Here is a 25,975-nt window from a genome sequence, read left to right as displayed (position 1 = left end):
GCAGCGCGGCATCAATGGCTAGCAATTCCTCCTCTCTCTCGCTCAGGAGGAGCCTGCCACTGAAGCCGCACCCCATTTGGCTTCGCGCTTTGCCTCCTCCACCCCAACATTCAGGAGGCCTGGCCCCCTCCCAACAGATTTCGAGGGAGCCAAAGACACCGCAGCCCCATAGAGTTGCTGCGCATGTTACAAGCAGTTAATGTTTTCAAACAGGCATTAAACAGAAATGTGAAGGCCCATAAAAATCCATGAGATAATAATTTTCTTCACACACAATATTCTTCCAGCTTCCGCATCTAGTGAAAGAAACTGATGAATCGGAAAATAACAGCAACACAATCGAGGAACAAACATGTAAAAGTTGTTAAACCCATTTCTATTTGTGCAAAGTTAATAAATACTGCATACATTTTATGCCTGTGTATAATGATGCACATCTGAAGAGCCAAGTTTAACTGCAGTTACTGCTGGTACTTAATGACATTATTTTCTGCTGAGATTATCTGAGAATATGTGTAAACTATTGTACTGCACATTATGCAAAAAGCTTTCCTGCTTTAAGCTCATGAAACATTAAGTTACAGTTTGACAAATTTTGACAGCTCCAGAAACTTCTCTAGACTTGCGTGACAGAACCAAAAGGAGGGGGCAATAGGCAGCTAAGTGCTTCTGCTAAAGCAAGGACACCTTGGGCTGCAGAGCAGAATTTTCCTCTGTGTGGTGTAGTGTGCCAGTGTGGTGTAGTGCTTAAGAGTGGTAGTCTCGTAATCTGGGGAACCGGGTTCGCGTCTCCACTCCTCCACATGCAGCTGCTGGGTGACCTTGGGACAGTCACACTTCTTTGAAGTCTCTCAGCCCCACTCACCTCACAGAGTGTTTGTTGTGGGGAGGAAGGGAAAGGAGAATGTGAGCCACTTTGAGACTCCTTAAAAGGGAGTGAAAGGCGGGATATCAAATCCAAACTACTCTTCTTCTTCTTCTTCTTCTTCTTCTTCTTCTTCTTCTTCTCTCCTGGTGCATCCCCTAAATCTGTTCCAGGAGTTCCCTTAACCCCACAAAGCAGATTAGAGGAGGGTAGAGGGAAAACGATAGGCTCCAATGTTTAACCCAAAATCTATGCATCTACAAAAGTAATTATGTTGGGTACCAGCAAAGTAAGATAGACATACATACTAACCAATGTAGGCCTGGCTGACAAAAGCAGGCAACGTTTAAGGGAGCTGGGGAAAGGAAACAAAATTTTCTAGTTTTCTGTGAAGCAAAAGTAGTTGTCGCTCCAAATGTTCAGCCCCTGCAGCATTTTTGCTAAATCATCACTCATTCATACCATATTAAAGCAAAACAAATAAGCACCTAGCTGAGAGCAGTGCAACATCCCCCAGCAATGTGTGCTTATTTATCTAAGGAATCAAGTGCTGCACCTCTATCTGGCATTCCCTACAAGGAGCTCAAAGTGGCCTCCTCTGTTCTTCCCCTTCACTTCTCCTCCAAGAAAGCTGGTGAGGAGGGTTAAGCAGTGAGAGAGACACTGGCCCAGGGCCACCTGTTGCGCTTCATGGAGGAACAGCAGCGCTAATCTCGGTCCCCCCATCCTAGCCCAACACAATAACCACTAAACCACACTATTCCTGAATATTATCACAAAATAGTTCAAACGTGTTTTACCTCAACGTATCCATTTCTAAACATATTTTACATTTTTAATGTGTTCTAAGATGCTTGGAGACCTTTGGGTAATACCAATGAATAATACCAATACTATCCCAAACTATTATTATATGTGTGTGTATCTGAAGAAGTGTGCATGCACACGAAAGCTCATACCTAGAACTAACTTAGTTGGTCTTTAAGGTGCTACTGGAAGGAAATTTTTGTTTTTATTATTATATGTGTTTTAGTATTTTAAGCCAAGTACTGCACCATTAAAATTCTGATAAATGCAAAATCTGAAGTATATAAGTATGTTTCAATCTGTGTTTCAGTCAGGGACATGAGAATTGGGTTAGTCTGCTTAAGAATGCAGAGCAGGGGCAAATTCACCTCTAGACCTGTGCAGTATTCTGATGAGAGTGGCACAATTTTGCTACCACCTCATGGCCTAAATTAGAGGTACTATTCAGTTTAATGAAGTCCACCATAAATTCATGGCTTAGAAGATCTTCAAATATCCACCATAGTTGCAGCATCAACCCCATCTCAGAAACAAGACTTTTTAAAGAAACATGTAGCAGTTACTTGTTGGATTTTCCAAGGGGACACACAATAAAACACTGCAGTGCTTTCTGTTCAGTGTTCTAACCCAGTTTTAGGATACTCCATTCCCACACACAGCACAGAATCATAGAATTGTAGAGTTGGAAGGGACATTTGAGGGTCATCTAGTCCAACCCCCTGCAATGCAGTAATCTCAATTAAAGAATCCCCGATAGGTGCCCAATCAACCTATGCTTAGAAACCTCCAAGAAAGGAGTCCACTACTTTCTGAGGAATTCCATTCCACAACGCTTACCGTCAGAAAGTTCTTCCTGATGGGAAGAGGACTGGAAGAAGTTCAAAGACTATCTGCAGAAACATTGTAAAATGTTTGAATGTTAAAAAGATGTTGGATATAAAGATAATATGGCATTAGTGACATAGTTAAAAGGAGTATGCAAAAATGCTTAAAAAGAAAAGGGGGAAAAGACCAGTGTAATATTATGTCTAATGTACATGGCGAAAATTGATTTGAAAAGGGAAGAAAATTGGAGACATAATAGGTTGAAATATATAATCATAAATGAGATTTGAAAGAGGGTAAGGATTTGCTGAACTCGATTGTGTAAAGGGGAACACAAAAAAGGAGATGTGAGGAAGTCAAGAAAGAGAGTTGTATAGACATAAAGTTAAAAAGTGGATTTTTTTCTTTTTTATGCTTTTATTGTCTTTTTCTTTTTTATGTTTTTTATGTATTTTGTTTTTGTTGTATGTTTGCTTCATTCTCTAAAACGTTAATAAATATCTTTATAAAAAAAACAAAACAGAAAGTTCTTCCTGATGTTAATTCAGAATCTCATCTGAATCAATTGTTTTGGGTCCTACTATCCAGAGCAGCAAAAAACAAGCTTGCTCCATTTTCCATGTGAAAGCCCTTTGGATATTGGAAGATGGTGATCAAATCCTATGAATTACTCTCTCCTTTGAAGCGGGCCAAATGCATTTTAAGACAAGATTTTACTGACTGGAAATGCGACTGGAAATACGTAGTTTGAAGACTTTTAAAGGCCATTTAAAGAATTTAGGGCCATTTAAAGACATACAAAACAATCAAATCAAATATGAATTTCTCCACCCAGAGGGCTATCATAACTGAGAAGAGCATACAGGTCTTTTTGTTGCTTGTGAATGAACACTTGCCTCTTTTATTTAGTGATGTCTATTTTCAACCTTTAAGACCAGAAGAGGCACAGCATCATTTAGCAGAGTTCCAGGGAAAGGAGGGAACTCATTTTCTGCGTTTCCCTGCTGCCTTTAAAAGCCTGTTGCTAGCAATCAGTTGCCGCACGGCCACGGCTTCCACCTACTGAACTATGAATATGACTGGTATTAGGCAGGTGCCTTCACTGCATCCCGTTGGGCGCCTGCTTTTGTTTAGACAAGCCTGCCCCAATATTTACAGTGATGATGAAAGATGTTTTAATATGTTTTTAGCTTTAGGGTGATTTTAATTTTCTGAATGTTTTACATGATTGGTTTTTTAATAAACAATTTTATTGTTTTATATTTTTTGTAAACCACTTTGTGGCTTTCTCTCACAATCAAGCGGTGTATACATTTCATGAAATGAACCAATGAAATTAAGTGTGGGAAATTGCAGTCATATATACCGGTAACTAGCAAGTTTAAGACTAGATAAAGCACAAAAGGGTTGAGACCACAGAATTGAATTCCGAGACTCAGTTGGCCACCTGGAAGGAAGTTAACTTCCTGCTTTGTTCATTCTCTTTCACCATGTGAACTCACCAAGAGAGAACATGCTGAGACCGCACACGCAGAAATATCTTTCTTTATTCTGTATAACCAAGATTTCTACCTGTATTATATCCCACTACGGCGCTAGAAATCTGGGAAGGTTAAATATGAATGTAACACGGCTAGGGAAGGGATCACAGGTGCTCAAGGCAAAACCAAGTTACCGCAAGGATCAAACGTTGACCAATTCTAAAGAAGTTCAATTCAGTAAGTTACATTGACAATGAACGTTGTTTGACAATCTGGACCACCTCCGTCACAGTGAGAGGTCAGCCAGGATCTGGCAAGCAAAGAACGCCCAAGGTTTCCTCCAGGCTCAAACAAGTCCACCCTCCAGCCTCCCTCACCTCAGCTCCGCGCATGAGATGCTGCCACCATGATAATAAAATTTCAACATATTGAAAAGCAACCGGGGGAGGGGGGAAAGCATGTGAGACCCATTTCCACTAGCGAATGAGGTTTTGATCTGGGGAGTGCAAACCACATGCCAAGAACTGAAACATTCAGTTACACCCGAGAAGCCACAGGAAATTTCTTCACAGATTTTATGGGCTCTTAACTTAGCTTGGCAGATCTTGCAAGACTGTACTATGAACATAGGACGCAGGTAGCGCTGTGGGTAAAACTTCAGCGCCTAGGACTTGCTGATCGCATGGTCGGCGGTTCGAATCCCCGTGGCGGGGTGAGCTCCCGTCGTTCTGTTCCAGCTCCTGCCCACTTAGCAGTTCGCAAGCACTCTTAAGTGCAAGTAGATAAATAGGTACTACTTTATAGCGGGAAGGTAAACGGTGTTTCCGTGTGCTGTGCTGGTGCAGGCTCGCCAGAGCAGCTTCGTCACGCTGGCCACGTGACCCGGAAGTGTCTTCCGACAGCGCCGGCTCCCGGCCTCTTAAGCGAGATGAGCACGCAACCCCAGAGTCGGTCATGACTGGCCCATACAGGCAGGGGTACCTTTACCTTTACTATGAACATAGTAAATTATACGGAGTCTAGAGAGCTGATCCATCTAGTGCAGTATTGCCTATAATAACAACTAGCAATGGCTTGCCAGGGCTGTCTTCCTGCCCTATCTTGAAATACCAGGGATATACAAGGCAGATGCTCTATTCCTAAACTATGGCCTTTCTGTACAGTATAATATGCTAAAGAGTAAACGGAGTACTAGGAGCACCAGACCCATGTTGATAACCAAAGCCCGTCCTGTTCTGGCCATATGTTTAGCGGTATGTGAAGCCCCACCAACGCCTTGCCTTCCCCCCTCAATGAAAACAAGCGCAGTGGGGGTGGGGGAGGGGCCCTGGCGGCGCCGCCTGAGGCCTGAGGGACTCTGAGAAGCGGCTTCCCTTCCTCCCCCCCCCCCCCGCCGGGACCCCGCTGCTCCTGCCCCCCGCCGCCGCTTCACCTCCTCCGGCGCCGCGCTGGGCCTCGGGTCCCGCCTGCGCGGAGGGAGAGACGGGCTCAAGCGAAGGCCGCGGGCGCCGCGCGTCTCCGGCCTCGCCCCCCAAGCGGCAGCCGCTCTGAGGAGAGCAAGCGACACGGACGGCGTCGCCGAGCTGCGCATGCGCGCCCGTGGGTTCCCGGATGGGGACGAGGGAGCATTCCAGCCAGCCAATCCGCTGGCGGGGGCGGGGGGTATTTAAACTGAGGCGGCGGCCGGAGAACTTCCTTTCGGCTGGCGGCCTCCGCTAAGGGAGGTGAGAAGGAGCTCCGACCTCGCTTTGCCGCTGCAGCCTCTGAGGAGAGGAAGAGCCTGACCCGGAAGAGCAGGCCCAGAAAGTACCGTACTTCTATTAGATGCACCCCTTGTATAGGACTCCCCCTATTTTGGGTGAGGAAAAAATTCGGAAATGGGGGAGGGGGGGAGATTGCCCAACGTCGTTGAGCTTTCCTCGCCGTGGTCGCTGAGGGCTCTTTGCAGCTCCCTTTACTTGTGAGGAATCCTATTCAGAATAAGGAATTTCCCTTTTAAAAAGGGGAAACGTGGACAGCTATGGCTTGGAGCCTCTCGCCGCTTCTGCTGCTCCGCCCTTCTTTTCTTCCTTCCCCCCTCCTAGACTAGCCGCCTGAGAAACAGCTTTCATTCAAATGCGATTTTGGTTTTAAACGCAGTGTAAGGTTGTCGCTGTGGGAGTATATTGTATTTAATTATGGGGTATCAGAGTTTTTAGGGGGTTAACCAGGCTGGGATAGCAGGCTTGTTGGTTTTTGAATGTCTGGTGTAGATTTTTTCAATTTCGTTGTTCTGTATGGGACAATGACAATAAAGATTATTGGATCCTGTCTGTCTTGGTCCAGCCTTGGACTCACTGGAAGCTATTGCAGGGCAACCCTCTTGCAAACCCTGCGTAAGCCCTGCATGAGAAAGTACTGTGGAGAGTGTATTGACTTACGGTCTCTGTGTGTGGTGTGGGAGCTGCACGGCCAGGGAAAAAACAATGCTGTCCAGGGTTGTAAAGACTGCGGAGAGAATAATTGGGTGCGCTCTTCCCACCTTGGATCAAATCTATGCTTCCAGGTGCCATAAGAAAGCTGCAGAGATAGCGCAGGATAGTGCGCAGCCCGGAAATGATCTCTTTCAGCTTCTGCCTTCTGGAAGAAGGTCCAGGGTTACAAAAACTAGGACTAGCCGCCTGAGAAACAGTTTCTATCCAAATGCGATTTTGGTTTTAAACACAGTGTAAGGTAGTCTCTATGGGACGTGGGTGGCACTGTGGGTTAAACCACAAAGCCTAGGACTTGCCGATCAGAAGGTCGGCAGTTCGAATTCCCACAACAGGGTGAGCTCCCGTTGCTCAGTCCCTGCTCCTGCAAACCTAGCAGTTTGAAAGCATGTCAAAGTGCAAGTAGATAAATAGGTACCGCTCCGGCGGGAAGGTAAAACAGCATTTCCATGCGCTGCTCTGGTTCGCCAGAAGCGGCTTAGTCATGCTGGCCACATGACCCAGAAGCTGTATGTGGCTCCCTCAGCCAATAAAGGAAGATGAGCGCCGCAACCCCAGAGTCGACCACAACAGGACCCTAATGGTCAGGGGTCCCCTTTACCTTTACCTAAGGTAGGCTCTATGGGAGTATATTTTATTTAATTATGGGGTATCAGAGTTTTTAGGGGGCTAACCAGGCTGGGATAGCTGGCTTTTTGGTTTTTGAATGTCTGATGTAGATTTTCTCAATTTCGTTGTTCTGTATGGGACAGTGACAATAACGATTATCGTATCCTGTCTGACTCGGTCCAGCCTCGAACTCACCGGGACTGAAAGCTATCACAGGGCAACCCTCTTGCAAACCCCGCGTGAGCCCTGCATGCGGGAGACTTCTAGCTGCACGTCCAGATGTGCCTCCCACTCCCCTCCTCCACGGGGATGTGGGAAAGCCATTAATTGTTGTTGTTGTTTAGTCGTTGTTTAGCTTTTTTCCCTCCATTTTTTGTTGTTGTTGTTTAGTCGTGTCCGCCTCTTGGTGACCCCCTGGACCAGAGCACGCCAGGCATTCCTGTTTTCCACTGCCTCCCGCAGTTTGGTCAGACTCATGCTGGTACCTTCGAGAACACTGTCCAACCATATCGTCCTCTGTTGTCCCCTTCTCCTTGTGCCCTCCATCTTTCCCAAGCGCTAATTAGGAGGTCGTTAAAAATAGGGAAAAGAAAAGCCGCCCCCGTACACTTCCAGGAGGGATCGGGCAAAGCATACCCAGGTCTGCCCCAACCTTGCATATAGGACTTTGCAGACGCTCCTTGCCTGCCAGAAGGGAGTAGCTTTCAGCACAGGTAAAGGGACCCCTGACCATTAGGTCCAGTCGTGGCCGACTCTGGGGTTGTGGCACTCATCTCACTTTATTGGCCAAGGGAGTCGGCGTACAGCTTCCGGGTCATGGGGCCAGCATGACTAAGCCGCTTCTGACGAACCAGAGCAGCTCACGGAAACGCCGTTTACCTTCCCGCTGGAGCGGTACCTATTGATCTACTTGCACTTTGACGTGCTTTCGAACTGCCAGGTTGGCAGGAGCAGGGACCGAGCAACGGGAGCTCACCCCGTCGCGGGGATTTGAACCGCCGCCCTTCTGATCGGCAAGTCCTAGGCTCTGTGGTTTAACCCACAGTGCCACCCGCGTCCCTAATTAATCAGCCATTTGCCTCAGTGCCTCACACCCCACAAAAGCTTCAATTAGATCTATTTTTAACTGTACAATGCCATCCATAGAAATGCACCAAGGCTCTTCCCACTTCAATTTTCCATTTCCATCCCCTTTAAAAAATATTTAAAACAAATTAAACATTTGTAAGTGAAAATGGTTCCAAGTCCGTTTGTCCCTCCCCCGCAAACCTTCTGCATTCCCAGTGCAACGCTTTACATCAGTATTCATGCTGAAACAAACTGGCAATGAAAATATAAAAAGCTTGTGGCTTTGAAATAAGTCCAGACAAATGATAAAATAATCCTGGATATCAAAGAACACACTGATTATTTACAGAGTTGTTTCTCTCGTGCATCAGAACCATCAGTTCCCATAGAAAATTCTGCATTTGTCTGCCCTTTCTTACAAAAAAATATACATATATATTATTTTAAAATATGCTTTTCACTCCCTCCCCCCCCCATTTTTATTTTTTACCTAATGTCATCCGCTCTTCCTCAGTAGCATGTTGAACGCCTTCTAACCTGAGGGGCTCATCTTCCAGCGTCATAACTTTTATATGCCTGTTCTGTTGTTTTTGTCCATGGAGTTTTCTTGTTGAAACAATAGGTTTATTAACGTAGATTTTTTTTTTTTTTGAAAGGACAGGAAGTCAAGTTTATGTACAAAATTATTGTAGGAAGACATATTCTTTTGTTGGATTTTTGCTTTGACAAAACTGATTTATGTAAAATAATAAAGATATGTCTTTGATGTATAGATGTAATTATGGATAATAAAGCATGATTTTTTAAAAAGAAATGTCCCCAGATTCATTGAAAAAAATATGGTCATCCAGACCAACCCCTGGCCATGCAGGAATGTCGATGTCACCATAAAGACCTTCATGGGGCCTCACCACAGGGTGGGGGTGAGTGCAGAAGGTGGAGAAACAGCAGCTTGACCAAGGGCTAAGCCTAGGAAGCCCTCTTGCATTGAGCAGCAGCGGCAGAGACAGCCCCACAGTTCTCTTTGGCTGCAGCTTCTCCCCCTTCCTGACCTCCATGCACCAGCTGAGGCTCCCTCTGCAAGCCATCCCACCCCCCACCCCCCCAAGGCCAAGAAGGAAGAGGAGCCAGTGTGGTGTAGTGGTTCAGAGCGGTAGACTCGTAATCTGGTGAACCGGGTTCGCGTCTCCGCTCCTCCACATGCAACTGCTGGGTGACCTTGGGCCAGTCACACTTCTCTGAAGTCTCTCAGCCCCACTCACCTCACAGAGTGTCTGTTGTGGGGGAGGAAGGGAAAGGAGAATGTTAGCCGCTTTGAGACTCCTTAGGGTAGTGATAAAGCGGGATATCAAATCCAAACTCTTCGTCTTCTTCCTCTTCCAGATGACATTGTGCTTCACCACGCCAAATGAAACCCACCCACCTTCAAAAATCACAACATACTAATTCCATCCCCACTTTAAAAAAAAAACATTGCAAAGGAAAGAGAGTCCTGTAATACTCCCAGGAAAGTACCTAGTGGGAAAGGGGTCTCAGCTCTCCCAGCTCATCCTCTCTTCCCAAGCGACAGTGATGAAGGGGGGAAGCTGATAACCCTGACATTCCTAAGCTAAAAATGTTCAAAGAACCTCATGTCGCCGATACACAGTTGAAACCACCCAATAGTACCCAGGCTATACACGGACTTTTGCCTAATGCTCCTAAAACTTACGATTCAACTGGTGCCCGGATACTTACCTTTACACAGGAGGACCAACATTCCCTACTACATCCCTGGCAAAACAGGACAAATGAGGTCCCCGATCATGAAGCTGGCTCTTCACTAGCCAGTGATCCCCACCTTGCAGTACATGCCTCCTTAATACTCCCAAAGGCACAGAAGGAATTAATAGCCTCTCAACCATCCATACATTATGTGAGGTATGGAAGTGAGAGCTGGACCATAAAGAAGGCTGATCGCCGAAGAACTGATGCTTTTGAATTATGGCGCTGGAGGAGACTCTTGAGAGTCCCATGGACTGCAAGAAGACCAAACCTTTCAATTCTGAAGGAAATCAGCCCTGAGTGCTCACTGGAAGGACAGATCCTGAAGCTGAGGCTCCAGCTCATGGGAAGAGAAGACTCCCTGGAAAAGACCCTGATGTTGGGAAAGACCCTGATGTTGGGCATAAGGAGAAGGGGATGACAGAGGACGAGATGGCTGGACAGTGTTCTCGAAGGTACCAGCATAAGTTTTACCAAACTGTGGGAGGCAGTGGAAGACAGGAGTGCCTGGTGTGCTCTGGTCCATGGGGTCACAAAGAGTCGGACACAACTAAATGACTAAACAACAACAACCATCCCTCGAGGGAAAGAGGGACTGACAACCAACAGGCCAGCATAAGGCCACCCTCTTTACCTGGAATGTAGCTGGATGGGCTGCAACCAGCAGGGATACTTGTCCCACTGACTTTTTATCTCAACATCACACCTTTTGATTCAGGAGACCTGGACCAGGCATGATATATCATTAAAGGGACATCTTTCTTTTATAAGGCAGGCCAACACTGGGCTTGGGATCACCATTGTTGAGGGGCGAGGCAGGTATGGCGTTGGGGGCAGATACAATAGGCGAAGGAGCTTGAGATGCGGAGATGCTCAAACCCCTTCCCATCTGTGCCCCATTCTGGGGGATGAAGGTAGGGTGAGCAGGGATTACCCACCTCTGTCAAATAACAATTTGACACACAGCTGTGAGGCATTTGCGAGCTTTTTTGCGGAGAAGGTCTTGTTGCTCCGCCATGACCTCCCTGCCAATTTGGATACAATAAAGGAACTAGAGGCCCCTCGACTGTCCTCGGGTTCAGTATTGGACCACTTTGACTGGATATCCCCAGCCGATGTGGACAGACTCCTCCAAGCTGGAAAGCCCACCACCTGTCCTCTTGACCCGTGCCCGTCCTGGCTGATTAGAGCGTGTCCAGACGAGGTGCGGGCCCCCCTGGGGGATATCATCAATCTGTCCCTTGGCACCGGGACATTCCCAGGGGAACTGAAGGAGGCAGTGGTGCGCCCGCTCTTAAAGAAAACATCATTAGATCCCTTAGATCTATCCAATTACCGCCCGGTTTCGAATCTTCCATTCCTGGGTAAGGTGATTGAGAGAGCGGTTGCTGAACAGCTTGGTAGGTTTCTGGATGAAACATCAGCTCTGGATCCATTCCAGTCCGGCTTCCACGCTGGTCATGAGACCGAGACGGCTCTGGTCGCCCTAACAGATGATCTCCGCAGGCAGCTGGATCGAGGCGGGTCGGGGCTGCTGATTCTTCTAGACCTGTCAGCAGCCTTCGACATGGTCGATCACGAACTCCTGGACCACCGCCTTGCCGACATGGGGATCCAGGGCACAGTCCTTCAATGGCTGCGCTCGTTTCTCTCTGGTCGGGGACAGAGGGTGGCGCTTGGGGGGGAATTGTCATCCCGCCACTCCTTGGTGTGTGGTGTGCCCCAGGGTGCAATACTCTCCCCGATGCTTTTTAACATCTTTATGCGCCCCCTCGCCCAGCTTGTCCGGAGTTTTGGGCTGGGCTGCCATCAGTATGCTGATGACACCCAACTCTATCTGTTGATGGACGGCCACCCGGACTCGGCCCCAGACACACTGATCAGATGCTTGGAGGCTGTGGCTGGATGGTTACGTGGGAGCCGGTTGAAGTTAAATCCTTCGAAGACAGAGGTCCTCTGGCTGGGACAGGACGACATGGGACTGATGGGGCAACTCCCATCTCTTGCGGGGGTGCAATTAGTGCCAGCACCGTCCGTTAAGAGTTTGGGTGTAATCTTCGATACCTCCCTCTCCATGGAGGCGCAGATTGCAGCTATAACAAAGGCGGCATTTTTTCATCTCCGCCAAGCTAAGCAGTTGGCTCCTTACCTCTCTCGCCCTGACCTAGCCACTGTGATCCATGCGACGGTCACCTCCAGACTGGATTATTGTAACTCGCTCTACGTGGGGCTGCCCTTGAGACTGACCCAGAAACTCCAGCGGGTGCAAAATGCCGCAGCGAGACTCCTTACGGGGTCTTCGCTTAGAGATCACATTCATCCGGTGCTATACCAGCTGCACTAGCTCCCGGTGGAGTACAGGATCAGGTTTAAGGTGCTGGTTTTAACCTTCAAAGCCCTATACGGCCTAGGGCCCTCGTACCTACGGGACCGCCTCTCCTGGTATGCCCCACAGAGGAACTTATGATCTTAAAATAAAAACACCTTGAAGGTCCCAAGCCACAGAGAGGTTAGGCTGGCCTCAACTAGAGCCAGGGCTTTTTCGGCTGCGGCTCCAACCTGGTGGAACGCTCTGTCACAAGAGACAAGGGCCCTGCAGGACTTGACATCTTTCCGCAGGGCCTGCAAGACAGAGCTGTTCCACCTGGCCTTTGGTCAGGGCGCAGCCTGACTCCCTCCTTTGGCAATCTTTACAAAACTTTAGTTCATGGTTGCCATCAATTTTGATTTTAATTCATTTTTATAATGTTTTATAATGTTGTACTGTTTTAGTGTTGTTAGCCGCCCTGAGCCCGGCTTCGGCTGGGGAGGGCGGGATATAAATAAAATTTATTATTATTATTATTATTATTATTATTATTATTATTATTATTATTATTATTGGCTGTCTGGCTGGTGTACCGAACACATAGCGCACCGGCAGCCACCCTGTCAGGACTGTTGGAGGTGGTGGCAGGCTGGGCCTTGGAGTTCCCTAACCTATTGGTTTTGGGGGACTTCAACATCCATGCTGATGCCATCCCCTCATGGGCTCTGGACCTGGTGCCTTCCATGGCGTCACTAGGGCTCCCAGTTTGTTTTGGTCCCCACATCAAGCAGGCCACACGCTGGATGTGAGCTTTGGTGCAGGCATAGATGTGATCATGTCCTCCCCTGTGGAAGTGCCATAGTCTGATCACTATGCTCTGAAAGCCAGAATTGACTTCCCGCCCCCACCCTGCTTGGGTGGCAAGCCTACTTGGGTTCACCCGCAAAGGCTGATGGATCCTGACAGATTCCGTCAGGCCTTGCGGGACTCTGCTCCCCCTGGCAGCTCATTAGATGAGCCTGTTGAGAGCTGGAATAACCGGCTCTTGGTGGCCATCCATGAAATCGCACTTAGGTGCCCTCTGTCACCCCGCCAAAACCGGGGCCCCTGGTTTACTAAGGAGCTCTGGAAAATGAAGCGGGACCTCAGACAGCTAGAGAAAGTATGGCAGCATGCTCGCGACAGAGCCTCAAGAACATCTTATAGGGCACTTAAGAAAGCCTATGAGATGGCACTGAAAGCTGCTAAGAGGTCCTACTTCTAGATAGGTTGTTAACGTCCCCGGAGGGACAGCCAAATTTAAATATGAATTCGATTCATAGCTGTGAGGCATTTGCGAGCCTTTTTGCAGAGAGTCTTGCTGCTCCGCCGTGACCTCCCTGCTAATTTGGATACAATAACAGAACTGGAGACTCCTCGACTGTCCTCTGGTCCAGTATTGGACCACTTCGATAGGATACTCCCAGCCAATGTGGACAGACTCCTCCTAGCTGGAAGGCCCACCACTTGCCTCCTTGACCTGTGCCCGTCCTGACTGATTAGAGCGTGTCCACATGAGGTGCGGATCCCCCTGGGTTATCATCAATTTGTCCCTCGGCTTGGGGACATTCCCAGGGGAGTTGAAGGAGGCAGTGGTGTGCCCGCTCTTAAACAAAAAACATCATCAAATCCTTTAGATCTATCCAATTACCGCCCGGTTTTGAACCTTTTGTACCCGGGTAAGGTAATTCAGAGAGTGGTTGCTGAACAGCTTAGTAGGTTTCTGAATGAAACATCGGCTTTGGATCCATTTCAGTCTGGCTTCCTTCCTGGTTATGGGACTGAGACTGCTGTGGTCACCCTAACAGACGACCTCCATAGACAGCTGGATTGAGGTGTGTTGGCACTGCTGATTCTTTTAGATTTGTCAGTAGCTTTCGACATGGTCGACCATGAACTTTTGGACCACCGCCTTGCCGACGTAGAGATTCAGGGCACAGTCTTACAATGGCTGCGCTCTTTCCTTTCAGGTCGGGGACAGAGGGTGGCACTAGGGGAGCTGTCGCGGCACCCCTTGGTGTGTGGAGTGCCGCAGGGCGCAATCCTCTCCCCAATGCTTTTTAACATTTTTATGCACTCCCTGGTCCAGAATTTTGGGCTGGGTTGTCATCAATATGCTGATGACACCCAGCTTTATCTGTTGATGGACGGCCATCCTGACTCAGCCCTGGACACACTGACCAGATGCTTGGAAGCTGTGGCTGGATAGCTGCGTGGGAGCCGGTTGAAGTTAAATCCTTCAAAGACAGAGGTCCTCCGGCTGGGTCGGGATGACATGGGATTGGGGGGCCGACTCCCATCTCTTGTGAGGGCTCAATTAGTGCCAGCACCTTCCATCAGGAGTTTGGGTGTAACCTTCAACTCCTCCCTCTCTATAGAGGCGCAGGTTGCAGCTACGGCAAAGGCGGCATTTTTCCACCTTTGCCGTACTAAGCAGCTGGTCCCTTACCTTTCTCGCCCTGAACTAGCCACAGTAATCCATGCGACGGTCTCCTCCAGGCTCAATTATTGTAACTCACTCTACACGGGGCTGCCCGTGAGACTGACTCAGAAACTCCAGCAGGTGCAGAATGCCACTGCGAGGCTCCTTACGGGGCCCTTTCCGCAGGACCACATTCATCCAGTACTATACCAGCTGCACTGGCCCCCGCTGGAGTACAGGGTCAGGTTTAAGATGCTGGTTTTAACCTTTAAAGCCCTATACAGCCTAGAACCCTCGTATTTACAGGACCGCCTCTCCTGGTATGCCCTGCAGAGGACCTTACAGTCCACAGACAATAGTATCTTGGAGGTCCCGGGTCTCAAAGAGGTTAAACTGGCCTCAACCAGGGCCAAGGCCTTTTCGGCTTTGGCCCCAGTCTGGTGGAACACTCTATCGCAGGAGACCAGGGCCCTGCAGGACTTCACATCCTTCTGCAGGGCCTGCAAGATGGGGCTGTTCTGCATGGCATTCGGTCCAGGGCCAATTTGACCCCCCTCTATGGAACCCTGTAAGTTACCTCTTTGGCCCTTTTATTGGGATCAACATGGATAGCTGGCCCTGATGAATACTTGAGGTTAACAACCCCTATGGTTGTAATTCATAGGCAGTTATTTAATTTTATCCTGATACTAATTTTTAAACTGTGTTTTAATCAATTGTTTGATTGTGTTTTAATGTATTTGATATTTGATGCTAGCTGCCCTGAGCCCGGTCTTGGCCGGGTAGGGAGGGGTGCAGATAAAAATTTACTTCCTTACTACTTACAGATGCTGGTGGGAGCAGCAGGTTGAAGTGACCTTCTCCACGGGCAAAAGGAACCCCAGGATGACCCCACAGCTTGGGGGCTACTGCCTACCCATAGTCTTGGATTCAAACAGAAATCAAGCCTGGTCTCACTTCGTGTCGAGACCCCGGGCCCTGAAGCCCCCTTAGATAATAAAAAAACCAGACACAAATATTTAGTTTAATGGGATAAAATGGGCCGTAACTTTATTGGTTACACATGTGAGCGCTCTGGCTTAGGCATTGGGTGAAAGAAGACTATATCCTGACTCCTGCCCATCTGCAGGGAGCCTCCTAAGAATAAACGACCGGTAGGGGGAGCCCTATGATATACATCAAATCATGGCACCCTCAGGGTCCCCGATGGGGTTGTGGCATGTCCCTAGCCCACGCCCGGATCCCTTTAACGGGATACCGTTAATGAGGAGGGACAAGCGGAGGCTACAATCTCCCCTCCCATAAACAAGATTTACCCAATGCCTAACCGCCACTCAAGCCTCAAAGGATTGCTGCCAACACCCTCACACCTGCAACCAATCCCTAATTCCCTTGACGATATCAACCAGCCAAACATCACTTCCCAAATCGGAAAGGTGAACGCCGTCATTATGAAACAAGGCCTCCTGCCAGTAAGTAATGTTGGGGTGTCGTATCACCCGTCCATTCAAGAGCTTCACCTTATATGCCACCTTACGATTAATAGCTTTCCTGGCCCTGTCGATTGCCTGCGGGCGGAAGCAATCTCGCCAATGCCGCCTCACCAGCATTTCAGACCAGATTAAGGTCAGGTCTGGGAACAAAACAGCCAGTTTATCAAAGTCCTCTCTCATGCTTATGATTAGGTCATTGCCGTTCCTTTGACCCAGGTCGTTCTCTCCAAGTTGAACAATCAAAGCGTCGGGGGGGCCATGCAAGGCAGCTCTGGTCGTCACGATTGGCATAAATTCCTCCCATTTCAAGTCACACCTTGTGCCCCAGGAGACACTGACATTTTCAGGAAGCCCCAGGCAGCTACCCAAGCCAGTATTGATGGCACGCACACGGGCCCAGTGGATAATACAGTGTCCTACGATCCATATGTTTATCACGGGGCCACCTGAAAATAAAGGAGTGACAGAGTGTGATTACCATGGGTTCTTGCAGATATACCTTCTATATGCATCAGATCTCCAGCATCCCATATCCTTGATTCTGTCGGTTGGCACACCCCAATGGGCAGACATCATGGCAGCATCAATCCTAAAGGAATGCACAGCAAGATCCACAGCCGAGAGACCACAGGCCTGGAGAGCTTTCCGCATCACTGGGTAAACTGGTGTCGAGCCAGGCGAGAGTGATCTTGGTGAATAAGGAAGGGGCCCGGACCAGGACGCCTGAAGCAGGGGTATCTCCTGGCATCCTTTACAGGACACTGGCACTTGCGCTCTGATGCTGAGAGTTTGATAAGGGCTCCTTTCCCTGATTTTAGATTGTTGGATGCATATTACCAATTCTAAGATAAATTTATGTCCTCTAACAGTAACCCCCTAGAGGAAATGCCTGGCTCACCCTCATTGACAACTTCGCCCACTCTGAAGGCCCCAGATAATACTATGGCATATACTGCCAAGACAGGCGACACTCGTATTTTAACCAGCCAATGACTCTTAAAACCCTACAGATATGGTAAAGGAGGTCAAAAGTGATCGTTTTTCTACTCTCTGTGTTTGGTGGTTGAAGTCTACCCCAACATTCATCACCCTGCATACCATGAATGCTGCACAGGGATCAACAGAAGATACATTTGCTGAAGAAGGCAACAGCTGCAGCTTGGATGGATAATGTTTTAGCCATGCGACCTAGCCTCCAGAGGTGCACGAGGCAATACTTGATCCTCCGTAGAAGGCTGGCAAGGTCTGAGTTAGAATTTGTGTGGAAAGCAATAAAATTGGACCATGCCTTTTTGTAGGATCTAAGCATGAATGGTGCAAAAGGCAGATACTCCCTGCATCACGTCAAGCTTCCAAGCGTCCAAAAAAATGCTCTGGGATTGGCTCTGGTAACTGCTGGGGCTCAGGCGCTAAAAATGGATCCATCAGGAACTGAGATAATGCACCAGCCATGTTGTTATTAACCCCCGGGATAAATTTGGCGGGGAAAACGATGTTAAAACCCAAACACAACAGGACAAAGGAGCAGAGTACTGAGATACTCTAGCAGTCCCATGCCCAGTGCGTGGGGGAGAAGCACCAGAAGCTTGCTTCTTGTTGGTAGGCATAGCAAACGATAGAAGACAGCTGCGTATACACGAGATTGCAAACCACTGAGGTCAATAATGTCTACACTGGCAGGCAGCCTGCCTGAATCAAATATTGTCCTCACAGACTGGCAGCAACACCAATCAATATTGTCTACAATAATGGGCAGCATGCACCAGGGAGCATGGCTTAGTATCAATAAAGTCTACACCGAGAGACAACGGAGTACACCTCCGGGGGAGAAGTCTAACAGTGCGCTAGCAACACCAAAGTGACCTGCCTGGGGCATAAGCCAAATCATCATAATAATCATCAGAATAATGGGTTGTCTCAAATGGTTCACCAATGGAGTTCTACTTGTGCAGCAGGATTTCTTCCTCTCGCTGTGCACCCCCCCCCCCAAAAAAAAGGGACCTGGAGACTCCACAAACATTTTGGAGCAGTTTTTGAGTGCAGAAGACCATGGAAGAGGGGAGAGGAGGAGGAAGTAGTTCTGGTGCAGAAGCAGAAGTCTGCTGGGTGAGTGGGATGGCAGCACTAGCTATGACTGCCCTTGGGCCCGGTCTTATTCAACATCTTTATCAACGACTTGGATGAAGGACTCAAGGGCATCCTGATCAAATTTGCAGATGACACCAAACTGGGAGGGGTGGCTAACACCCCAGAGGACAGGATCACACTTCAAAATGACCTTGACAGATTAGAGAACTGGGCCAAAACAAACAAGATGAATTTTAACAGGGAGAAATGTAAAGTATTGCACTTGGGCAAAAAAAATGAGAGGCACAAATACAAGATGGGTGACACCTGGCTTGAGAGCAGTACATGTGAAAAGGATCTAGGAGTCTTGGTTGACCACAAACTTGACATGAGCCAACAGTGTGACGCAGCAGCTAAAAAAGCCAATGCAATTCTGGGCTGCATCAATAGGAGTATAGCATCTAGATCAAGGGAAGTAATAGTGCCACTATATTCTGCTCTGGTCAGACCTCACCTGGAGTACTGTGTCCAGTTCTGGGCACCACAGTTCAAGAAGGACACTGACAAACTGGAACGTGTCCAGAGGAGCGCAACCAAAATGGTCAAAGGCCTGGAAACGATGCCTTATGAGGAATGGCTAAGGGAGCTGGGCATGTTTAGCCTGGAGAAGAGGAGGTTAAGGGGTGATATGATAGCCATGTTCAAATATATAAAAGGATGTCACATAGAGGAGGAAGAAAGGTTCTTTTCTCCTGCTCCAGAGAAGCGGGCACGGAGCAATGGATCCAAACTACAAGAAAGAAGATTCCACCTAAACATTAGGAAGAACTTCCTGACAGTATGAGCTGTTTGACTGACAGTGGAATTTGCTGCCAAGGAGTGTGGTGGAGTCTCCTTCTTTGGAGGTCTTTAAGCAGAGGCTTGACAACCATATGTCAGGAGTGCTCTGATGGTGTTTCCTGCTTGGCAGGGGGTTGGACTCAGTGGCCCTTGTGGTCTCTTCCAACTCTATGATTCTATGACTCATGGCAGGTTTCTGCCCAATTTGCACACACTATTTCCTTTTGGCCACCATTATTACCCAGCTGGCGCTTCCAGGACCAAAGTCTTAAAGGGGATGAAAAAGAGGGAAACAGCCTGTAAGTAAATGATCCCGAGCCATTATTTCAAGAAATGCCAAAAGAAACTGCCTTGACAATTCGCATTGGTCTGTTTCCTGCAGCTGCTTGTAAATCTTGTTTTGCATACTTGACAGACGCCAAAGTCAGGTCCTGGTCCACCATTACCACAGGAGGGGAAGCCCAGCACACAGGAATAGCAACAAAGGCTGTTTTAGCAAAAGAAAATGTAACACATAATGAAGTGAACACAATCCTTAATAACAAAAGATAATTGAGGAGACGGATGCAAAACACCCAGGAGAGATAAAGAAAAGACTTTTTCATGCAACACACTGTTAAACCACAGGAGGCAGGAATGGCCACCAAACTAGATGGCTTTAGGAGAGGATTGGACAAATTCATGGAGGTGGAGAGGGCGATCGATGACAGAAGATGCTGGACTAGATTGCCCCCCTTAAGGCTGATCCAACAGGCTCTTCTTTTTAAAATAAATAAATAAATTGTATTAACGTTTCTAAATTACATTTCAAAATATGCATTTAAATAACCTTACATCTATGACTTCCCTTCTTCTCCTTCCATGGTTCATTTTGCATATCATAAATCCCTGCATATTGCACGTGAACTAAACCATTAGTAATCCATTGCTACATCCATCAAAACTTATTTACACTGTTGAATTTATCTTAATGCTACCAGCATTTTTAAATAAACACAATTTTCTCCTATATATTCAGTAAACATTTTCCAGTCTTTTAAACCAACAGGCTCTTCTTAGGCAATAATTAATGCAGCATTCACCAAACTGGGCTGATGGGCACTGCAGCACAAAAGAGCTGGAGGGCACCAGGTTGGCAAAGGATAAAATAATGGAACGAATGCTGCCTTTAATTACAAAATTACAAATTTAATTACAAAAACAGGTGTCATTATAGGGTTGGGAGGATCTCACATGTCCATTCATGCGCTCACTTCCAATGCTCCTATTTCCACACTGGCCCATTCAGCTTCTGCCGCCTAGCCTCCATTTGTCGAAAGCCTCCCTTGATATGTGTCTCTACTACCCTGCATTAAATTAGCTGCTCTAGATTTCGCCAGCTGTCATTTAGCAAGCTTTGAGGGTTCATGTCCAACCCTTGTGGCACTTGTGGACAGCCCTCTGTGGCTTTTTCAGAAGAAATATCCGCCTGGAGATCATGGACAATCCAGGACGCTTAGCTCTGCTCCAGGGCCAATCATCACCACAAACTTGTCTAATCCCTGTTGAAAGAAACCATCCAACCTGCTACTACATAACCCCCATATTGTCAAAGGCAGAAGCTGGCACAGGCAGTCTACTTCCTGGGTGATTTTTGAAAGAAAAAAAACCTGCATGTAGAAAACAAGCATGTTAGGGACAGGGGCTGAAACCTAGCCGTCACCCCGATGTGCTCATTTTCTCTCTGTAGGAAATGGAAAAGCTTTCGACCATGTAAACCCTGACATATGATGCAATCTGATATGGCACAAGACTATTACCCATTTAAACCATAGCAAAATAATAGCACGTCAGATCTTGCATTGTGCCCTGGTGTCAAGGCAGAAGACAGGATAGAGTGCCTCCCAGTTTGAGAGAGGGGATGCAGCAGAAAAAGACAAACTTGTTTTTCTAACTTCAGCCTTCAAATCCCTGATTACGCTGCAGGCCCTTATCCTCCTAAGGATCTCAAAACCAAAACACTGAGCTCTCCTTCACTGCATAAATTCCCTGCTGCTCCTGAAGAGGTGCCAGGCTTGCTGCAGTTTGTACCTTCCCCTCCTCGCCTCTGCACTGAAGCTCAGGTTATGGAAAACCTTTCTTCTGATTTTCCACACAATCTGGTAAGACCCGATTCAGCACATAAGATTGAGCTTTTGCAAGGCACGGAGAGAAACTCTCGGGCCCCCGGGAGAATTACCGTATTTTTCGCTCTATAAAACGCACCAGACCACAAGACGCACCTAGTTTTTGGAGGAGGAAAACAAGGAAAAAAATATTCTGAATCTCAGAAGCCAGAACAGCAAGAGGGATCGCTGCACAGTGAAAACAGCAATCCCTCTTGCTGTTTTGGCTTCTGTGATAGCTGTGCAGCCTGCATTTGCTCCATAAGACGCACACACATTTCCCCTTACTTTTTAGGAGGGAAAAAGTGAGTCTTATAGAGCAAAAAATACGGTAATCAGTGGGAGTGAGCCCTAACTTCTGACTCGCCCTGCAGCAAACGCCATGCCTTCCCACCTTTTCAGAAATCCCCACCCCAAAGAACATCCTAAAATAAGGAAGTGGCTGTCAAGGCAAGCCAGGGGCCTTGGTTATATTCCCAAGGACCAGACGGAGTCTGCCCCCTCGCTTGAGCAAGCAGCCAGGATCCACCTCCCCGGCAGAAAGCTCAGCCCAAGGACCTCCTTTGCTGCCCACAAAGTCACCCAAGGGCAACCCTCATCAGATTGTTCATGGTGGAGGACGTGCCGACACTCAATGGCACCAACCAAGGACAGGGAGCAGAATTATGTGACCATGCATCCCCTGTCCTATGGAACCGCCCCCTTAAATTCAATGAATAAAGAGACAAGGCAAGTAGTATTTGGGTCAAATCAGGTCATGGCTTTATTAACTACTGGTGTAAGAGGTTTCACATAGACATCAGGGAGAACCAACAATTTCTGGCCCGTCTGCCGGAAGGACTTAATTTGGGGTCAACTGGAAGTGAGCAAGTTCTTAACCTGCGTCAAAGAGTAAGTCCCTTGCTGGATTGCACCTGGGGAGTGCTGTGGCCCTAGCCCCCACCTGGGCATCTGGGCAGAAGCATCTCTCCCGGATCCCTTTTCAGGAGGGGTAGGCAGAGGCTACAGCCTCCCCTCAATCCAAGACTACGCCTATCCAATGCGTCAACTGGCCCTCAAGCAAATGCTCGCCGCCAAACCGCTCACATCTGAAAACAATACTTTAGGCCTCCCACCAGGTCAGTCAACCAAACATCAAGTCCCTCATCGGAGAGGTCTACCCCATCCTGTCGGAATAAGGCCTCTCGTTTGACTGTGATGTCAGGGTGTCGGATGACCCAGCCACCCAGCAGCTGCACCTTGTTCGTTATGTCTTTGTTCACTTTCTTCCTTATTCTGTCCCTTGATTTGTTCACGGATGCCTGCTGCGGTTCCGGGGTGCCAGGCCTCGGAATAATAGGCCAGCGCAGCCTCTCCAGTAGCTCCGACCAACAGAGGCTGGTCCGTGGGTATTGAAAGTGCAAGGTCTCCAAGTCTTCAGTGATAGCCTTGACTAGGTCATGAATCTTTTGTCCGCCCATGTCATCCTCACCCAGGTGAAAGATGATGATATCAGGTGGGCCCATCGTAGAGATCCGAGCAGTCAGCAATGGTAGGAGCTGATGCCACCTCATTCCCCTCTGGCTGATCCACGACAGCTCTATATTCGAGGGGAAGCCCAGGTTGCTGCCCCACCTGGACGAAACTGCGCGGACTTCGGCCCAATACACAACGCTGTGCCCGCAAATCCATACCTTCTTGGTGGCCATTCCTCAAAAAACCAAGAAAATAAACAAGACAGTGTAAGTTCAGGGGCACAGGAGTGCCCTGGAATGCCATCTCCAAAGGGACTTAATTCTATCTGCTAGCAAGTCCCAATTTGTCGTGATGTGGGGGGTTACCTGGGAGGCACCAGCCAGGCAGAGGAGGAAGGCTCAGAGTGGTGGTGGGGCAGAGAGGAAGAGGAGAGGAATGGTGGGGTGCTGAAGAGGCAACAGGCTTTCTCGAGCCAGAAGAGCCAGGCGCAGAAAGCGGTTCAGACTCAGCAAATGTTGCAGAGGGGGAGAGGACAGAGGCTGCAGAAGCATCTCAGGAGCTTGCCCTTCTTACTAGACTAAGTGTTAGCAATTTCACTCATCCAATGCTGCATTAATAATAATAATAATAATAATAACAATTTATTATTTCGCTCACAAGGGTCATAGGAACGTGCAAACCCACTCACCATGACAAGGTGATGATCCAGCAAGTGAAGGGAGCACCTACACTCCAAGAACGGCTGCGGTGTTCTTTCTCCATGATCATTAAACACTCTTAAACTGGTAATGGACTCCTAATTGCTTTGTTCTGCTGGTGCACAGGGGAAGAGGGAGCCATTTCCCCGATGCCTGACAAATACTGACAACCTTAGAAGGTGGGAAGAGGGCAACCAAGATGTTCAAGGGTCTGGAAACCAAACCTTGAGGAGCACTTGAAGGAGCTGCATATGTTTAGCCTGGAAAAGAGGAGACTTGAGAGGAGATAAGAGAGATACAGGTAGGTAGCTGTGTTGGACTGCCATAATAAAATAATAATAATAATAATAATAATAATAATAATAATAATAATAATAACAATCCTTCCAGTAGCACCTTAGAAACCAACTAATGTTATTGGCATGAGCTTTCGTGTGAATGCACACTTCTTCAGGAGATAAGAGAGCTATCTTCAAATTTCTCATGGAAGATGGAGCAAGCTTGTTTTCTCCTGCTCCGGCGGGTAGGATTCAAACCCATTGCTTCTAGTTACAAGAAAGGAGATTCAAACTCAACAGCAGGAAGAACTTAGAGCTGCTTCAACAGTCGAACAGTCTCCTTTGTGAGCTTGTGGATTCCTTCCTTAGAGGTTTTTAATCGGAGGCTGGGTGGCTATCTCTCAGGGATGCTTTAGCCAATATTCCTGCATTGCAGGGGGTTGGACTAGATGGCACTTACTTTTATCTGTCCTCATTCTACCATTATCCAGCTTCCTTACTTCTAGTTCTGTAAGAGAGAGAGAAACCTTTCCCTATCCACTTTCTTCATGCCCTGCATCATTTCATAAACTTTTATCATGTTGCCTCTTCCTCACCTTTTCTCTCAAATGAAAAGGCCCAAATGCCATCCATCCCCCTGGAACCCTGTTTCCCTTCTTCTGAACCTTTCCCATCTTTATAAAATCCTTTCTGAGGCACGACAACCAAAACTGTATGCAATATTCCAGACGTGTTCACCCCGCAGATCTGAATGACAGTGTTATGATAGCTGCAATTCTATTTTCCACACTTTTCGTAATGATCCCTGGAATGGAATCTGAAATTTTCAGTCGCAACTCATTCCACTGACACCTTCATCAGGCTACCCCCTACGAGCCCCAGGGTCTCCTCCCTAGTAAGGTAGCACCATGTGTATTGCTCTGTATGATTAACAACACGTATAGTTAGCACAATTAAGTGTGAATAAAAAATAAAGTTGGGTATCATGAAGGCAGAACTGTATGGGGAAGTTTTTAATGTTTGATGGTTTATTATGTTTTTATATTTGTTGGAAGCCGCCCAGAATGGCAACCAAGTCAGATGGATGGGATACAAATAATAAAATAGTTGTTGTTGTTAAATTATTATTATTATTATTATTATTATTAGTCAGAGATAGGTCTCGGATCTGGATCAGTTGAAGACAGCTGTATAAGGTGGCCAAGACTAAAGAGGCAAGACACAAAGTGTGGGATTTAAGGAGGGTCACTTTATTAACTACAGCAGAGTAACTTACAAATGGCAGGCAGGAAAGGAGGAGACGCGTGGGCAGGAGTCCAAGTCTCTCCTGAGACTCCAAATCCTGTCGTGAATGGCTAAGCCTACTTTGCAGGGAGGAAGGTGGTCTCCATTGCTCTCCTCTCCCCCCACCGCACCCCTTAAGGTGAGCTCTGGCTGACTCAGGCAAGTGACACAGGTCAGCCTCAAGAGAGATCCCTTTCCTGCCCCACAGGTCCCCCTGGAGCCGCTTAGCAACCTGAAAAGTGATTTGGGGTACTCGCAGTTTTGCCAACTTCTCCCCTTTTGCAGGAGGATAAAGCTCGGCTTAGTCCTTCTTCCCCCACCGCCGCAGAATATGTGCTTTTATTTCTCTGTGGAGATTAGAGAGGAAAATATCATTCCCAGCAGCAGACAAGGAAATCCCATCCATTCTGTAAAGTTCGTTCCTAGTGGGATTAATTTGGGTGTGAGATATCGTTCCGTCCCCCGTTGCAAACAGCGCCATTCTCACTTGTCTATTAAACTGTTTCCGCTTTTTGTACAATAGCTTCTTGATTGGGATGTTAATCCAGGCTCTCCTGGGCAAGATGTTGGACCACAGGATAACGACCCCCGGCCACCTTTGCCTAATTGCCTCCAAATCCTCTATCACTTTCTTAAGCAACTTGTTATACGGCAGCAACCCGAGGTCATTGCCACCTGCGTGCAGGACCACCATGTCCGGCTTCTGCCGGACCACTCCATCCTGGAAGATTGTGGGCAACAGTTGATTCCACTTCAAATTAATCTTGCCCAACCACTGAACAGAGGCAATCTGGCTCAGACCAAGGTCAGCTCCCGGGCTGTAGTATTTGGCTCTCTGCCTGGCGCCAAGAACAATACTGTGGCCTGCGATGAGGACTCGGACACGCTTGCCTCCAGCCAGGCCTCCTGTTAAAAAGAAACATCGTCAGTAGATTGCAACTCCGGACAGTTCTCTTTTCCCCAGCTTTTCAGAAGCCCAACGGTACAGAAGCCTTGCAGAGGTGATTCCAAACTGAGGCACAATCCTAAATGAGCAGGCTCAAAGTACCTCCAACAC

The 25,975-nt window shown here is 47.7% G+C and overlaps 2 protein-coding genes and 1 long non-coding RNA gene across 28 annotated transcripts in view; 1 reads left to right on the top strand and 2 right to left on the bottom strand.

Annotated features, from left to right (window-relative positions):
* The window catches only part of LOC310852992 (zinc finger protein 638-like), a 57,606-nt gene extending 52,033 nt beyond the window's left edge, over nucleotides 1-5,573 (bottom strand). For 2 of the 5 annotated variants that reach the window (XM_083757104.1, XM_083757100.1), the window contains exon 1: nucleotides 5,411-5,567. The gene's annotated coding sequence lies outside the window, so the exon portion shown is untranslated. Of the gene's footprint in view, nucleotides 1-5,410 lie in introns of all 5 variants that reach the window. The other 3 variants (XM_083757103.1, XM_083757102.1, XM_083757101.1) reach the window with 3 other exon arrangements.
* Nucleotides 1-25,975, top strand: part of LOC310853040 — a 484,331-nt gene that overhangs the window by 383,842 nt on the left and 74,514 nt on the right. The gene's annotated exons all lie outside the window — the stretch shown is intronic.
* The window catches only part of LOC310852984 (uncharacterized protein), a 37,023-nt gene continuing 26,725 nt past the window's right edge, over nucleotides 15,678-25,975 (bottom strand). For 8 of the 22 annotated variants that reach the window (XM_083757066.1, XM_083757046.1, XM_083757069.1 and 5 more), the window contains one exon: nucleotides 21,943-22,893. In XM_083757066.1, the coding sequence (XP_083613192.1) occupies nucleotides 22,286-22,893 (608 nt within the window). In that variant the 3' untranslated portion in view covers nucleotides 21,943-22,285. Of the gene's footprint in view, nucleotides 16,599-21,942; nucleotides 22,894-23,593; nucleotides 23,632-24,863; nucleotides 25,825-25,975 lie in introns of those variants that run through there. The other 14 variants (XM_083757053.1, XM_083757057.1, XM_083757059.1 and 11 more) reach the window with 5 other exon arrangements.

The sequence above is a fragment of the Podarcis gaigeae genome, assembly GCF_964106915.1.
Source record: "Podarcis gaigeae genome assembly, chromosome: 9".
NCBI lineage: Eukaryota > Metazoa > Chordata > Lepidosauria > Squamata > Lacertidae > Podarcis > Podarcis gaigeae.
This window is presented reverse-complemented; position numbering and strand designations above follow the sequence as displayed.